This window comes from Halichoerus grypus, chromosome 4 (genome assembly GCF_964656455.1).
Source record: "Halichoerus grypus chromosome 4, mHalGry1.hap1.1, whole genome shotgun sequence".
Lineage (NCBI taxonomy): Eukaryota > Metazoa > Chordata > Mammalia > Carnivora > Phocidae > Halichoerus > Halichoerus grypus.
The window spans coordinates 188,919,005-188,936,285 of NC_135715.1; the positions used below are offsets into that span (position 1 = coordinate 188,919,005).

Sequence of the window (17,281 nt, forward strand, 5' to 3'; positions counted from 1 at the left end):
CTGGGGATTGAGCCCACCAGCCAAAGGATGGCGAGTTTAATGTAGTGAGAGATGAGGGAGTGAGATGCTGCTGCCTAATGAGATCGCTGATGAGCCTCTAGCTGCCGGCTCTGAGCCCCAAGGAAGGACTCAGGGCCAGAGAGGAATTGGAGCCTCAGTGGAAGCTGGTCTGGCCTCCTGGGTCCTTGGGTAGCCAGATTCTCATGGGCTGGGGAGGTGGGGATCTGGGAGGTGGGGCTTTGCTGCGGTTCAAGTCCCTTGGAAGAGCTCTTCTTGCTCTCTTCCTTTGACTGGAGGTATTTTCAGGATTTTAGAATTCTGCAGCATTCCTGACCTATGTTAGTAATCATGCCATGTGGCTATGATTTTTGCCTTTGCATTCTCATGTGCTATAGGTTGAACCATAGGAAATTGCCATTTTTCAACCACCTTTGACCTACAAAACAGTGGTTACACCTGGTTCAACATAATATAAGTTGGGCTGGGATTGAAACCAACCAACGGTACCATTTAGCTGGTTTTACTCACTTGAGACTTAGGGGTTGCTCTACGGTGTGAGCTGTGGGGTGATTGCCTGGCTGGTGCTTCTTTTGTAACCGGCTCATGCCGCTTCAGGCTCCCTGTGGCTCACCGTCACAGGTAGCGTGTGTCCACCCCAGAAATGGGGCGTCTGAAGCCGTGTCCTTTATCACACCCCCAGAAGCCGCTGGGGGGCTTCTGCTGTAGGTATAGTCAGGCAGAGGCTCCATCAGGGCTTCAGGTCCTTGTGGACCCCATAGGAGGGAACTACTCCATTTTACCGGTGAGGACACCGAGGGTCGGACTCAGAAAGTCACCCAAGGTCGAGGCCACCGCCAACCAGGACTCCTGGCTCCGAGGCCCTGGCAGAGTTCCCTCTGCCGCGGGGCCCTGCACATCAGGGCGGCAGGCCAGGTGGGGGAAGCGGGGCCCCCCTCCCCCAGAGTTGGAATTCTGCTGACAACACCTGCTGAGCAAATTCTGAAAAGCTGGAGAACTAGAGTAACTGGGTGTAAAGAGCTCCTGTGGGGAGCTTGTTGGAAGTGCAGATTCTGAAGTGCTTTCTAAACGGACGTGTATTGGTGCCATGCAATGTTACGTTACCTTCAGGTGACGTTGGACAGACAAACGCCTGGACGGCTGTGCACCTTGCTCGGCACTTCCAGGATCGGTGTGGCCCCGCTCTCTCCCCAGACAGCGTTATTACAGTGCCGTTGACTGTTCCCTCAGCTGTACTTTCCATCCCCGTGACGTGTGTACTTTATTCCTGGAAGTCTGTACGGCTTCACCCCCTTCACCTGTCCCACCCTCCCCCCACTGCCATCCCCTCTGCCGTCCACCGGTCTCTTCTCTCTATTTATGATTCTTGTTTCTGTTTTTTGTTTTTGATTTTTTTTTTTTAGAGTCCACATATAAGTGAAATAATACGATATTTGTCTTTCTGACTTACTTGGTTTAGCATAATATTTTCCAGGTCCATCCATGTTGTTGCAAATGGCAATATCTATCTCATTCTTTTCTATGGTTATTAATATTCCATTGTGTATGCACCACATCTTCTTTATCCATTCACCTGTCTGCGGACACTTGGGTTGCGTCCCTGTCTTGGCCCTTGTAAATAATGCCACAGTAACCATGGGGATGCATGTGTCCTTTTGAATTAGTGTTTTCGTTTTCTTTGCGGAAATAATCCAGTAGTGGAATTACTGGATCATATGGTATTTTTATTTTTAATTTTTCGAGGAACCTTCATAGTGTTTTCCAGAGTGGCTGCATCAGTTTGCATTCCTACGAGCGGTGCACAAAGGTTTCCCTTTCTCCACATCCTCGCCAACTTGTATTTCTTGATCCTGAAGTTCTTGTTAGGATGAGTCTGGGCTGAGGGGTCTGAGGCAAAGTGGGGTGGGGAGTAGACTTTGAGGAACTCAGAAAGTAAAGAGGGAGGGATTTAAAATCTGCCACTGTGGATGTGACCTCTGCACCCTAAGGCCCGGAGCCGTGAGAACCTAGCCACCGACTGCTGTGGTGTTTACGGAGCCCGGGGCTTGGTGCGCGCTCTGGAGATCGCCTTCAGTGTTATGCGTTCAATCACAAAACACGAGTGCAACCCTCTCTTTTGTCTTCCCTGTGTGCTTCATTCAGTACGTATGTACAGGGTGGTTATTACTCGTTAAATAGACAGTGCTAAAGTCACATGTACTCTGGGCAGTTTTCTTTCTTTCTTTTTTTTTTAAAATTACTGAACTCATTTGTCTCCAAACCAAATTAGTTGTGATGGAAAAATTGCATTGTTTGCCTGCATGGCAAAGAAATTTAATTGCATTGTGTAAAGAAGACATGTGCTTGTACTCATAATTTCTGTGCTCCTGAGAAGTCATTCCCACTGGTGTTCGGGGCAGGAGGATATCTGTGTCAGTGGGAGGGGTGGGGGGGGGGGCAGGAGGACCAGGAGAAAATAAAACACATCTCTTTTTAACTTTAACCTCCCCCACCAGATATGCTAATAAGATTATCCTTACTTATTTTAATTGAGATTTACTGTTCTGCCAGTAGATTCCCATGTTTATTCTTACAGAGTGCTCATTTTTAGCATGAAGGAAGTCACTCTCCAGCTTGATGCTTTTTTGATGTCAAAGTGTAACTGCTTGGTGTAGGTGCGGCAGAAATGGGACATAACGAAGAGGTCCTCTCACTGGTCGATCTTACCCCAGCGTTGCTGGTTGTTGCTGGAACCAAGAGGTTAATGGGGTCTGTGGCCATCTTCACTCATGCCCTGCATTTATATTAACTCGGAGGTGTCGGAGGAAAATGCTGTGAAGGACAAGGTGTATTTTCAGCTAGTTTGCAAAATTCTGTCAGTTTCAAGACTTGAATTTCTGCCTTTGATACATCAAGTCAAGAGTGTGGAAGAGTCGGTGCTGGAATGGTACAGAATACAACAGCAGAAAGGCAGAAACGGGTTTTCTGACGTCTAATAAGGAATTCCTGTGCTTCTGTGTGTTTGCTGGGCCTGTCTTCACGTGCGATCCTACCACTAGGAGGTAGATGATCGGTGTGCCCCCACCTACCCGTCTGTGCCCCATCATGCCTCTGCTTCTGCTCTTTGGCGCAAGGGGGGGGCGGGGGGGGGAGGTTGGTTCCAAAGAGGAACATTTCTGACCTTTCAGGCTGGAGCATATATTTTGTATGTCATATAATGAGGGCCTTATTTCCTGGTTACATTTGTGGTTTGCATATGAATATTTTTGAGGGCAAACCTAGAGCCAAGTTCCTCAATTAGTGTTAGTAGCAAGCGGAGAATGAAGGGAATTAGGAGTCAGGATGAATTTCAAGACAATCCGGGCAAGGGAAACAGTACCATTCTTCTTGGAGTAAAAATAAAATTAAACAAATTGATAGCTTTGTTTTTGGTTTTTGTTTTTTTCTTGTTTCTTCCTGTGCTTCCTGACCCTGATGCTCTTAGGTCCGTTTTCCTACCTGTCAGCATCAGTGGGTATTTGCATTCCTTGGGGTCCAGAGTCTTGCCTCAGTGTGTGACTGGAGGTGGCCCTGGAAGGGAAGGTTCTGGAAAGACAGCCTCCCTGCCCCTTTGCTTTCCTCTAGTGCTTTTCTTAGAAAAGCAGCTTGTACTCTGGGGAGAGGAGCTTTTCTCTGAAGTTGAGTTTTCTGTAGCTGTGTCTCCTTTAAAAGATTTGAGATGCTGGGGGGGAAGGGAGGGGTGGGCAAGCGCTGAAGATGCTTTCCTGAGACCCGCCGAGGGTTCCGAGGGTTCCGGTCTGCGTGCGTCCTCTGGAGAGGGTCCGTCCTGTCTGTTTCAGAGCCGAGTGGGATGCGTGCCGTCGTGCTATAATACAGGGGTGCAGTCAGGGACATCAAAGCAGGCTGGTATTGGGGCCAGAAGAGCGGGACAGCTCAGAATGGGAGGCTCCTTTCTCTGCCGTGTGGATGGAGGCTCTTATTTACATTTCCACGTTGTCTGAGCTGGACTTGGACTCAGCCTGCAGATCAGCAGACCGGCAGGCCGGCCCTGCACCTCAGCAGGAGGAAGCCAGATTGACACAGGTCCAGGGGCACCTCTGGCCTCTGCGCGTGTCCCTTAAAGGAGGGGGGCCTCCCTGGAGGAGGGGGAGGCAGGGGGCTTTCTCCTCGGTGTTTGTGTAATCCCCACATTCCTCCGCACCGACAGCAGAGCAGGTTCAGAGCTGGGAAGTCCGGAGTCCCACTCGCCCGTCAGAAGGACGAGTAGGAGTTCAGGGGGTGCTGAGTCGAGCTGACTGCAGCACCACGGGCACCGGGCCCCCCGACCCCCACGAGGGCGCGACCAGATCGCAGGCACCCGGGCAGCGCCGGGACCGGCAGTCTCTGTGCTCCAGCCTTGAAGCCACTGTCCACGGACGTGCGACGTGTGTGGACGTGCTGACCGTTCAGTGACCCCTTTACTCAGGAGTGCGGGAGACCAAACGGGAGTAAAACACGGTAGTATCCATATGCCCATGTCTCAAGCCGCCTCCCCCAACTTGGGAAAACAGTCTGGACACAGACCCACTTACTTTTTATTTCATTGCCTGTTTAAAGAAGACTATTAAAACTGATGACAGTTGATTTTAAAAAATATAGGTTAGGGGCGCCTGGGTGGCTCAGTCGGTTAAGCGTCTGCCTTCGGTTCAGGTCATGATCCCAGGGTCCTGGGATTGAGCCCCAGGTCGGGCTTCCTGCCCAGCGGGGAGCCTGCTTCTCCCTCTCCCTCTGCCTGCCACTCCCCCTGCTTGTGCTCACTCGCTCTCTCTCTGACAAGTAAATAAATAAAATCTTTAAAAAAAAATACAGGTAGGCCAAAACCCAGAAAACCTGCTAAAGACACCCCTAAATTGACCACCCAGATATTTTGAATTTTTCTTGTGGGTGCTAATTCCCTGCGCCTCGGGGACTGCGCCTGCGGAGTGTGGCTGTGGGAACTCTCCACGAGGCATCGGGATCGCCATGTGTACACCTGTGCGTACAGAGCATGTTCACATCCTCTGGGTTGTTGGACTTTCCCGATGCAGGGTTAAGTTCGGGAGGAACCCTGCTGGCATCCACATTTCGTTATTTAGAACTTTCTTGAGCGCTAAAACTGTGGACCCATAGCACTTTTTGGGGATTTGCTGTGTTTTCCTTCAACTTCACATATTGTGGTTATCCATTCGGAATAATGAGGGCCGAGAATTTCTGTTTAATTGATACATTGTTTCCCCCGGTGTTCAGTAACTTTGGTTTTCTGCCTCTTCATGTAACTACGCCCGGCCTCCTCAGGGCCCCACCCCTGTGAATCTGCTTTAACCTCCCCGATAGGGCTGCATCTTCTAACTGCCTTCAGAGTTCTGTCCCAGAGAAGCTGATAGTTTGGGTTTTTCACTCCTGATGAAAGTTCCTTATTACTTCATGGTCCCTCAATCTTGGAGTTCTTGGGAGATTTTCTTCCTAATACCATGATTTAAATTTAAGTAATGTAATTGGAACTGGTACCTTGTTAATGGTAAGAAATGATTACATGTCTTCTTTTTCTCAGCTGTGTTGGGATTACCCATGGCACCACGCGGCCGGGGCCTTGCTGCCCCACGGTGACCACAGCCGAGGGAGCCTCATTGTTGCTGACAGGCTAAGAGCAGTCAGTCGGTGGTGACCACTGTTTGAGTTTAAAACCAAATTCCATAGCATTTAAGCCAGTGCATGAGAATGCGTTTTCTTTTCTTTTTTTTTTTAAAGATTTATTTATTGGGGGGGGGAGCAGAGGGGCAAAGAGAAAGGGAGAGAGAAAACCTCAAGCAGACTCCACGCTGAGCTGGGAGCCCGATGTGGGGCTCAGTCCCAGAACCCTGAGATCATGACCTGAGCTGAAAACCAAGAGTTAGACGCTTAACTGACTGAGCCACCCAGGCACTGTGAGAAGGCTTTTTTTTTTTTTTTTTAATTTTTAAAAGAATTTTTTGTTTATTTTGAAAGAGAGCACAAGCAGGGGTAGGGTCAGAGGGAGAGGGAGAAGCAGACTCCCCGCTGAGCAGGGAGCGTGATATGGGGGCTTGATCCAGGACCCCAGGTTCATGACCTGAGCATTTTCTTAATAATATTCTATCTAAGGGGGGGAATTGAGTGGGGCACAGAATGGTCTCTTCTGAAAATGAGACACATCTTGTGACTTTTGGTGCTAGCTGGTTTGAGAACACATATCCACATGTGCACGCACGTGCACAGACACACACATTCCCAGGTGTGTGCCCCCGAAGTACGTTCATCCTTCCAGTGGAGCTGCCCTGGGAACTTAAAGGAAATAGGGCAGCTGGCCTGGCCTTGGGCTGCTCGCCCTGAGATGGACCGGCTCCCCCAGGTAGAGGCGGCAGCCTCCAGTCCTCAGGAAGTTCTCAACAGAGGAGAAGGATCTAGGCGCATGCTGGGATGTCCATCTCTGCAAATCTGTGGTTATTTTTCATTGATCCTTGTCTTAGGCAGCATTATGTTCTGACCAGTGATGCAAGTTTTTAAAATAAATGTTTCTTTTTATGGAAGATGATTTTTTTTGATCAGTGAAGCATTTATTCATTTAATCTCATTGCCACAAACACAAACATGCCGTTGGAGTGAGGATGTATTTGCAAGTAAAGAGGTGCCACACGCGTGTTCCAGTGTTTATATATAGCCATGTATCTTTGTTTAATGGGCCCTGCTTAATTTCTAAAGAATATTTAATATTAGTTGTGAGAAACATAATTGTCGGTGGTGGGTGTTTAAGAATCAGTGCGTTCATGAATTGAGCTCATTTTAATTCTTTACTCTCTGTTTTATTGTTATGGTTCATATTAAAAACTGTATTATGTGATTTTTTTTTTTAAATATTTTATTTATTTGGCAGAGAGAGACACAGTGAGAGAGGGAACACAAGCAGGGGGAGTGGGAGAGGGAGAAGCAGGCTTCCCACCGAGCAGGGAGCCCGATGTGGGGCTCGATCCCAGGACCCTGGGATCATGACCTGAGCCGAAGGCAGACGCTTAACGACTGAGCCACCCAGGCGCCCCTGTATTATGTGATTTTTTACATCCCAGATGGAGTAAAGTTTAGAAGGTTCCAAGAGGTAACAAGGGAAGGAGAGTCACCTCATTGCTCTTGTCCCTAAGCCACCTGGTTCCCAAGCCTTAAGTCAGGAACTCGACTGGAAACCTGCTCAGCCTGGAGAGGCCCGTATGTGTATTTTGTCCCTGCAGGGCCCCCTACACACACGTGCCCCACTGACCAGAGCTTGGGGACGTTGTGTTTCCGTGTGTTGAGGCTTCAGGTGATTTTTCGGCTGCTTGGTATTCCATCACGTGGATCTGTCTAAATCTAGCAAACCCACGTCGGGTTGGTTACGCACACAGCCACAGGGTGACTTCTGGGACATTCTGGAGTGTCCAGTTCATGGTGGGAGCGTCATGGTGACTGGCTTTCCTGGATCACTGGGGTCACCCTGCAGATTCTATAAGGCCACATTCCCATTTTTTTCAGGAGAGCCGTTGGTGACAGAAAATCAGTGTTTTGCAACTTAACTAGCAGTGCTGTTCACTCAGAAGGGTGTTCGTTACCGTTTGCGCCGTGCCTCCCGGGGGTCCGGCTCTGTGCTCATAGTGTCCTTGTCTGTCTGTCTGCAGGAGATGCCTTGTCTGGGGCACACTAGGCTGCTTGGCTCACCGAAGAGTGGGTGCACCCTGATAGCCCCCAGGGTGCTTGCGTCAGTGGGGGGTAGAAGCTGCCCTTGGTCTTTGCTTTCACGAACGTCTTCCTTCCTGAGTTCCTGCTGACACCCCTCTGCCCGCCCACTCTGCCTGTTGGCCAGCCCTTCCCCCCCAGAGCCCAGCGTCTCTGACGTTCAACACCAGTCCCTTTTCTAGCTAAGGTTTCGAGGTGACCGGACGTGTCTGTATCGGCTTGTGTCTACCCAGCCGCTAACGGCCTGCTGTCTTCTCCCAGCCCCCTGACCCGTCCTTTGCTGAGCACCAGAATCCTCTGTGATGGGCTGTCCCACCTCCCGCGCACCTCTGCAGGGCCCCGGAGTCTGGTTTGTTCGCTGGCCGCCTACCTCATTTTTGTGTCTCCGTGGATCGTGTTCGCCTTGCTTCCTTCAGACACGTTTCTTGTCCTTCTGTGCGATAGCCCCAGTGGAACTGCACGGTTACGCCCTTTGCTTCCATTCCTGCACCCATGGTATTAGAATATCATGTATGTATTTGAAAATGATGGGTGTTCCTTGACTTTTAGGTATTTTGTGAATCACTTTACTTCTTCTTGGACGTAACGTGGAGTGATGAAATTTCGGAATTTGTGGAAAATAGAAAGGGAATCCCATTTGGAATGAAAGGGGTTTGCCCTTGGCTGGTTGTGGTGGGAACAGGCTGCCACCTTTTTGTGAGCTCAACTCCGTCTGTTCATAAGTGCGCACAGTACGGGTGGTGTTGTGGGGTCTCCCTGATAAGGGGTGAGTGGGAGGTGTGGGGAATCAGGCCGTTGGGTCATCTGTATTGGGTGGGCCCACCTGACCCACACACATGAGGTGAGGGGCAGAGACGACCAGCCGGTGGGGGGGGGGGGGCACCATGAGCTTGCTGGCCGGGGGGGCTGGGCTCTGCAGAGGGCCTCACAGTGGCTGGGCATCCCCTCCCCCTCCCCCGGCCTTTTTGACAGGCCTTACAGTTCTGACTGCATCTTCAGTGTAGCATATGTTTGTGAGCATCAGAACTCCACAATATCTCCTAAACCATAAATGGCTGTTGTATTGTGAACATTTGGATTTTCAAAATTCAGTCATTCTCTCCATGACTTTGTTGGTGGGATTTCAGATGAGACTCTCTTTATGACAAACTAAAAGACCAGAAGTTGACTGATGGCTACAGGGGTCAGTTCCCGGGAAGCCAGGGGCCTCCTTGATCTTCCCGCCTGCGAGTGTGTGTGATTACAAGGGTCTTAACTCACCCCCTGGACAGTGTGGGCCTGTGGGGTTCAGATGGGGACGTTTGAGGTGGAGAAGAGCTAAGTTCCGGAGGCCCCTTGGGGTTGTTGAAGCGTACATCCTAGTTTAGGAGACAGACACAGACTTGGGATAGGAATGGGGGGGGAGGAGCGTGAGTCTTCGTGAGGTGGGTCTTCACCATCCTTGGTGTTTCTCTCGTTTGGGAAGTGTCACGCTGGGGGCATTTTGACTGCACTGAAGTGGATTGTGGCATCTAACCTTGCTTTATGTCCTGTTTTACAGATGCCTTTGTGAATAGCCAGGAATGGACGTTAAGTCGATCTGTCCCAGAGCTCAAAGTGGTGAGTGGTTCTTCTGGCCTCTGTGGTTGTGGTTCCTCACCTGCAGGAAGTGGGCCTCTGTAAGGGGCGGGAGGTGGCCTGCGAGCGCGCCCAGGCCTGCATCCGATGGGGCTGGCTGTCTCTGGGGCCCCGACGAGGGGCACACTTCCAGGCCTGCATCCGATGGGGCTGGCTGTCTCTGGGGCCCCAATGAGGGGCACACTTCCAGGCCTGCATCCGATGGGGCTGGCTGTCTCTGGGGCCCCGACGAGGGGCACACACCCAGGCCTGCATCCGATGGGGCCTGGCTGTCTCTGGGGCCCTGACGAGGGACACACTTCTGGGTGTGTCCCTGGGAAGGACCAGGCGTAGCTGGCAGTTGGAGACTGGAGTCCTGAGTGTGCCTGGGCAGCCACATCAGCCAGCCTGCCGGAGTGGCCCTTTGCATGCCGGGCAGGGTCCATCCGCCATTGTCTCTCTCGTGTCCGTGTGTGTGTGTGAGAGAGAGACGGAGTCACACACACGTGCACAGATGTGGCTTGGTTTATCCTTTGCCAGGATGTCATGGAAGGTTTCTGTGATGAGCTGTCAAGCTTTGGAATTCATCATTTAAAAAATGTGACTGGTGACTTACCGTGGTACAAAGTAATAACATAAAAGAAGATTTTGTTTTAATTAAAAAGTCTAAATATTCTTCCAGTGAGATTATTTAAAGCTTCAAATTGCCTTATATAAAAAACGACTTGGGTCTATTGCAACCACACCCTTGAACACCTCTCCACTGCAAGTTCTCTGCCTTAGGGTAGAAGGAAGGGACCAGTATGACTTTTAAATAATCATGTTCTTTGTCATGATATAAGTGGCATTTGGGAGAAGCGTGTGTGTATTTACATGCATATGTATGTATACATATACATATGCATGTGTATATGTGTATATTTGCGTGATGTGTGTACTTACATGTATATGTGTACATCTGTGTATGCGTGTTCGGTGTGTATATATGTGGACATGTATATATTTATATGCAAAAATGTATATTTGTGTGAGATGTGTATGTTTACATGTATACGAGTGTGTATATATTTATATGCGTATTTGTGGTGTGTGCATATATGTACATGTATGTGTGTGTACATTTATATGCATAAGTGGGTGTATATTTGTGGTGTGTGTATTTACATATGTATGTATATATATGCATGTGTATATGTGTGTGTGCATATGTGTATGTACGGCGTGTGTATTTGTATGTGTATGGCATATGTACATATATGTATACCTGTGTATTTGTGCGTGCTGTGTGTGTATGCATGTGTGTACGTATATATGTTTGTGTGTACTTGTGCTTGTGTATACATATATACATTTGTGTGTGTATGCTTGTGCGATGTGTGCGTACATGTGTGTGCTTGCGTGTACATATGTGTCTACGTGTGTATACTTGTGGCATGTGTATACATGCATGTGCGCATGTGTGGTGTGTGCACGTGTGTATACATGTGTGTGATGTGCACGTACGTGTGTGTGCTTGCGTGTACATATGTGTCTACACGTGTATACTTGTGGCATGTGTATACGTGCATGTGCGCGTGTGGTGTGTGCACGTGTGTGTATGCTTGTGTGTGATGTGCGCGTACGTGTGTGTGCGTGTACATACGTGTCTACACTTGTATACTTGTGACATGTGTATACATGCGTGTGCGTGTGTGTGGTGTGCGCACATGTGTGTATCTTGTGTGTGATGTGTGCATACGTGTGTGCGCTTGCGTGTACATACGTGTCTACACGTGTATACTTGTGGCGTGTGTATACATGCATGTGCGCGTGTGTGGTGTGTGCACGTGTGATGTGTGTACATGTGTGTGCTTGCATGTACATACGTGTCTACACGTGTATACTTGTGGCGTGTGTATACATGCATATGCGCGCGTGTGGTGTGTGCACATGTATGTATACATGTTTGTACACGTGTGCTATGTGTGTACATACGCGTGTGCATATGTGTGTATGCTTGTGTGTGGCGTGTGTGTGTGTTTTGAACTGCTCCAGTGGTGAGCCCTGACTGTAGGATGCAGGCAGGCCATCCTGGTTTTGTGCCCCCAGTGCCATGTGGCTTGGACACGGGCCTGCTCTGGTCTCCCCCAGCCCCTCGTGTATACCTGTGCATATATGGCCTTTCCCCTGCGTGTGGCCTTTCTTCCGAGGTCCGTGTTGCTGTTAGCCGCTCCAGCCTGTCTGCCAGTAGCCCCCCCCACCCCAGGGCCCTTGGACACCCCCTGGCCCCAGCAGCAGTGGGGCTTTGTGGGTGACCCAGGGCAGGGGCAGGACCCTTCAGATTTCTTGCCTCTGAGGTGAGGAGATGGAGCTACAAGGAACGTCCAGACGTTGAAGAGAATGTATGTGACTTTGGTTACCAGAAAAACATGTTTTAAACCTAAGAAATAAAGGATGACGTGGGAAGGGACACTGGGATCTGCAGGTGTGGTCCTCAGGCCCTCCTGTCCCGTCTGACATGCCCGTCCCGCCGGCCATCGCCGGCCGTCCTCGTCGGGGCCCATCCTTCCCGTTTCTCCTCGCCCTTCCCGCCAGAGCCGTGACCTTTCTCTGCGGCATTGCCGCAGGGTTCTCTCCTCGTGGGAGGACGGGGTCTGTCCGTCCCGCGGCCCTTCCCGAAGCCGGGGTCTGCACGACTGGCCTCGAGACAGCTGCCTGTTTCTCGGGTTTTGTGACCGCCGTGCCTGGCTCAGGATTGATCCTGCCGGGCGGGCGCCTTCAGGAAATGCCTGTCGAATGAATGCTGCAGAGTTGGCAACTCTGTTACTAGGAGCTTTTCGGGAAGATTTACCAGTTGCAGACATGGCCTCAAGCTCATGAAACCGCCAAAGCGCCTTCTCTCTGCGGTCGGAGCCCAGCAGCGGGAGCGCTATTGTGATGAGGCTGCGGGCCACGGCCTCTGTGCAGGGCAGGGTGTGAGTGCGTCACCCAGGAACCTCACTTCTGCCTGCCCGCCGCCCATGAGCCACGTCCTGTTGTTGCCCCGTTTCAAGAGGAGGACGCGCCCTCAGCGTCCTGGGGACTCCCCCGCGAGCGGCGGTCAGCCCGCGGAGCCGGGATTTGAACCTGGGCTGGGCGCTCCCGCGTCAGCACTGCCCGCTGAGCTTCCTGCCTGGGGGCCCTCCTGTGTCTTGCTGCCCAGGCCGCTAGCTGCTGGCCCCACGTGGCCGCCGCCGAGCGCTTGGAGGGTGGCCAGTGCGACCGAGGAGCCAAATTTAAATTTTCATTTAAGTTTAATGAACTGAACTTGAACAAGCCCCAGGAGGCCACGGGTCCCCTTTTGACGGTATTACAGTCTGACTGTGATGGTTGAGTATCCGATCCTCTGATTTAGACCTGATTTTGGTAGTTTGTTAGGGGTTCTGCTAGAGCCCACACGTTCATACCAGCCCATGATTGGGATGCTCACTACTAAAAACTGGTTTTATGCTGCTATTTCAAAAGCGTGTAATTTCCTGGAGTGAATGCTCAGAGGTGTGCGAAGGAGGTGATTCCATTAATAGGCAGCATGGATTTGTGTTCCCAAAACGTAACTGTCTTGAGGTTTGTGCACATGTGCTGAAGGGTCGGCCCCATCCCATGGATGAGGAAACGTGGTTCTGCAGTCGAGCGGAGGAAGTTCTGTATGTCCCGCCCCTGACCTGCATGTGGGACGGCCGGCTCTGCTTGGCTCTGGTCAGGGCGCTCCCTCCTCCTCCCCCCCGCCCCGCCGCGTGGGAGGGCAGGCGGCTCATCCTCCCTGGCCACCCCAGCGGGTTCCCCTTCTGCACCGAGGACTTCTCAGTCTCTGCAGAAAGTGCTCCTTTGTTCAGAGCAGCCTCTGTGCTCTCATTGTTTGACACACCACCCCCGAGACAGGTGGCCCCTTAGGTCAGCGCCTTCGGAACCCCTGACTGGCACGATGCAGCAAGTACATGACATAATCGCAAGCCTCAAGTGGACTCTTTATGTGATATTTTGCAACAAATCTTCTGGAATCTGTCAGAGGAGAAATTTCAGCGTTTGCTTTCTTTCACGAGTGGTGGTGCCATGCCTTAGGTTTTCCGAAGTTGTGGCGAGACAATCAGTGACCAGTGGCTCTTGGATCGGGACGCTGCTCACGGGCAGCAGGCGTGCAGGGCTGGTATGTGGGCAGACAGAGGAGACCCCCCCTCTACATCCTGCCCGTAGGGGGAGCCTCTGGTCACAGCCCATCTGGGGGTTTTCCCTGAATTCGCAACTGGGATTTTTCCTGACAGCCTTGACTTCCTTTTCAGCAGACGGCACGTTTCGCAGGTAAGTGGTGAGGTGTGGACAACAGAGAAATCTGTCTAAAAGGAGAGGGCACTCTTTTCCCCCGTGTGACCAGAGGACATGAGCAGGGGCCCTGAGGGTTCGCGGCCCACCCAGAGGACGGGGCCCGCCCATGGTGTCAGTGACTGCCTCTGGCCACCAGACGTAGGCGGGCCTGTGTGCGATTTTCCGGACCCACTCCTGTGTGTCTCTCCACGAAGCCTGTAGACGGTGATCGGGCTGGGTCCATGCTCTCCTTTTTACACCCAGTAGCTCTCATGGATTCCAGTGGAGCTTTATGGCCTCAGGAGCGTTTCCGTCCCTCATTTTATTCCTCCTTATAGCGGGCTGTTAGTTCCTGCCAGTGTTGCAGATTAGCATAAGGTCCATGGGGCGTGACTATACGAAGGTCTGTGAAATGGCCATTTAAACCGTAGCACATGCCTCCCCCCACCGCCCCCAAGACTGACTGATTTTCTCCTCCCGAAGGGTCAGCTCATTCTTTGCAGAGCACCGGTGTGTAAGGAAGGAATGACTGCCACACACAGAAGGCGCAGACTGAGCAGTGTTTGATTCTGAGCATTTTCCTCCTCAGGAAAGAGAAACTCTAATCTTAATTAAAAATTTAATTCTGTGGCATACTGGTTTGGATTTTCTCAGCATGAAGCTGACAAACAGCAGGTACCCTTGAGCAAAAGAATAATTAATAGGTAGAAATTCTCAGATTATGGAGGCCCCGGGTAAAAAGAAGACATGAGTCACATCGGGAGGGGAAACATCTTTATTGAGGATCTGCCCACATCACCTGGCTTTGTGCCCCTGTTTGTACTCGTGCTGGATCATTCACTCGTTGGCTCGTTTATGGGGCCAGTACTGGTGGGAGGCTGCCCAGGCTGGGGTGACGCTGGGACCCAGAAACAAGGTGACCCAGACCCTGCCCTTTGGGAATCGTCAGCATCGCCAATCAGACCCGTATAGCGATGCTGGTAAAATAAAGGTCATGGGACAACGTCATGAGGAGGGCATGGAGGGGGCTTTGAGGAGAGGTGCCCAGTTGAGGCTGTGCATCAGGAAGGCTTCTCAGAGGAGGTGACATCTGAACTGCTTGCTGACCAGGGAGCAGGAATAGTATTTCAGGAAGTGATTGATGAGGAAAGGTCCAGGTGTCTGGAGAGAGACAGCAAGGCCTATCAGGATGAGGCAGTTTCCAGGAATCTCTCTGGTACTCTAGGGGTGAAGAGGGAGCCCGTAGGCAGAGAGACCAGCTAACATCTGCCCCGTGATCCAGTGGACAGCAGGCCTGCCCCAGCGTGACGGGGAAGGTGCTCCTGAGTGCAGGGGCTCCATGACTGGGAAGGGTGAGAATCTGAGATGGCTTCCACGTTTCTGGTTTGAGAGGCCGGGTGGAGTGTGGCCATAGAGATGGATGAACAAACTGGGGAGAGTGGTGAGGTCTGGGGGTGCTGGGGTTTGAGTACCAGCATGGATGGTGTGGGGTGCCTGCAGAGAACTTATATAGTTCTCCTGGTGGGGGGTTGGAGAATGAGATTTGGGATCAGTAGCTTACTGGGGGTTGGAGGGATGTGGCCAGGCACACCGGGGGCATGGGAGTCGAGGATCTAGAAGAAACTAGGAGATCTGGAAGGAGCCCATGTGGGCTGAGAGGAAGTTGGAGGAGGAAGCCCAGGGCGGAAAGTTTGAAGAAAACGCGGCTCATCTACAGCTTCTGGTGATGGGCTGGGTCAGGAGCAAGAGAAAGGCTAGTGCTTTGAGAAATGTAGTCCTTGCTGACCTCAGGGGCAGCGTCCTTGTAGCTCTTGGACCAAATCTTGAGATTGTAAGGGTGGAGCGCGGGACCAGGAGAGCGAGCATGGCCGAGAGCCTGGCTCTGGTAGGAGGGGACCTGCGTCCTGAGGCAGAGCTCTTGTTTTGTTTTTCTTAAAGAATTGATGTGGGCATTCTTAAATGCAGAGAGGAGAGTTCTGGTGGGGAAGGGAAAGGTAAAAATATGGGGGGGGGGTCCTTGATGGGCAAGCTGCAAGAGGTCTCAGGAAGAAGGCCACTGTCGGTGTGTGCTCAGACGGCGTTCACGCTCTCGGAGCCCGCGAGACCGATAAGAACGGGAGGTGGAAAGTGAGAGCTTAGGAGCTCCTTTGACTTCAGGAGGAGAATTTAACAAGCCAGGTTTGGGCCTTCCAGCCGATGCTTGGGTATGATCATGCTTCGCCTTACCGTACAAGTTAACCTCTCTGTTTGCAGGTTGACGAGTAGAGTGATGTAATGATAATGAACAGTCGTCCGATTGTGTGTTTCAGGGGATCGTGGGTAACTTGGCCAGCGGCAAGTCGGCCCTGGTGCATCGGTACCTGACCGGCACGTACGTCCAGGAGGAGTCTCCCGAAGGTATGCGGGCTGGCAGGCGGTCTCAAGCTCGAGAGCATTTAGTTTATTAAGTTTTTCTGTAGCATATTCTAAATCATGATGATGATGCATCACATTTCAAGAAAGTAAAATACCAAGCAGTAAAAATCCTTAGGTATGTCATTTCTTCCATAGTATTTTTAGCTAACTGATCATATTTACTTTGGCATTTAGAACAGTAGAGTAGAGCCTTGGAATGCTGTTGAATTTATTTCTTATGTAGTAGTCCTGGCGTTTCAAATGTCAATCCAGTGTCACCCCCTTTAAATATTACTCGGACATTTCTCTGATCTGGATATCGAGTTTATCCATAACTTGTATGTACTGTTACCTGGTCACGGATCGGAGCCTCTCAGATGACCACCACCACATGTTTTGAGTATGTTTCCCCGTATATTCTATTATAAACACATAAGAATCATTTTGCATGAGAGTAAGAGATTTCTTTTGCCATTAGGCTTTTGCTTCAGTTAACATATTCATATTTTATTTTTTGCTTTAAGTGAAATTACGGTAACAGCAGGAAGCCATGCAATCCCTGTGTCTTTAATCAATGTAGAGTTCACAGGCGGCTTTCTGAATGATATTTTCTCTCCGTATAACCTTTTAAAATCCAATTCTGAGACACTGAATTTCTGGTTCCTTCTTTCTCTTACTGGCTGTTCCATTCTTTGCAGATATGGATGCAGGTAACTATACGTTTTCTTCATGGCAGCGCTTGTCTTGTTTGAAGAGAGAGGACAGGCTCAACTTCGCACTGTAGTGTTCCCTTCCTCCTTGTTCCGTGTGCCATCGATTCTGTTTCATTTTATCCTTTTATTTAAGTTACACATTTCACCCTGTTCTGTCCCTTAGCTGTGTCCTTAGCAGTAGTCCTGAGTAGCTTCTCATGTTCCCTGTAACACCTGTTCTAGTATTTAACTCTTGTCCTGGAGACTGTGTAACCATTCAGAAGGGTACGGAAGGCTGGCGTTCTGGGGCTCTCTGGGGGCTCTGCCATCATTCTGCAGAGTTTTGCAACCCTGTCATCAAAACCTCGTGGTGGTCACCTCAGGGAAAGGCCCGCTTCTTCGTTATCCACGTGGAGCTGAGGGCGTAGGGAGATCAGACTCGGAGGCTCCTAGCTGGGAATCGAAGAGAAGCCCACAGCTGTCCAATGGAGAATGAACACAGATGCTGGGAAGGGCACGATCTGGAGAGGGGTGGGGGGAGAGCAGGT

At 50.8% G+C, this 17,281-nt stretch overlaps 1 protein-coding gene across 13 annotated transcripts in view; it reads left to right on the forward strand.

Annotated features, from left to right (window-relative positions):
- AGAP1 (ArfGAP with GTPase domain, ankyrin repeat and PH domain 1) overlaps positions 1-17,281 on the forward strand; it is a 524,718-nt gene that overhangs the window by 170,958 nt on the left and 336,479 nt on the right. For 7 of the 13 annotated variants that reach the window (XM_078071497.1, XM_078071498.1, XM_078071500.1 and 4 more), the window contains exons 2-3: positions 9,275-9,333; positions 15,957-16,044. In XM_078071497.1, coding sequence (XP_077927623.1) covers positions 9,275-9,333; positions 15,957-16,044 — 147 coding nt within the window. Of the gene's footprint in view, positions 1-9,274; positions 9,334-15,956; positions 16,045-16,739; positions 16,752-17,281 lie in introns of all 13 variants that reach the window. The other 6 variants (XM_078071496.1, XM_078071488.1, XM_078071494.1 and 3 more) reach the window with 1 other exon arrangement.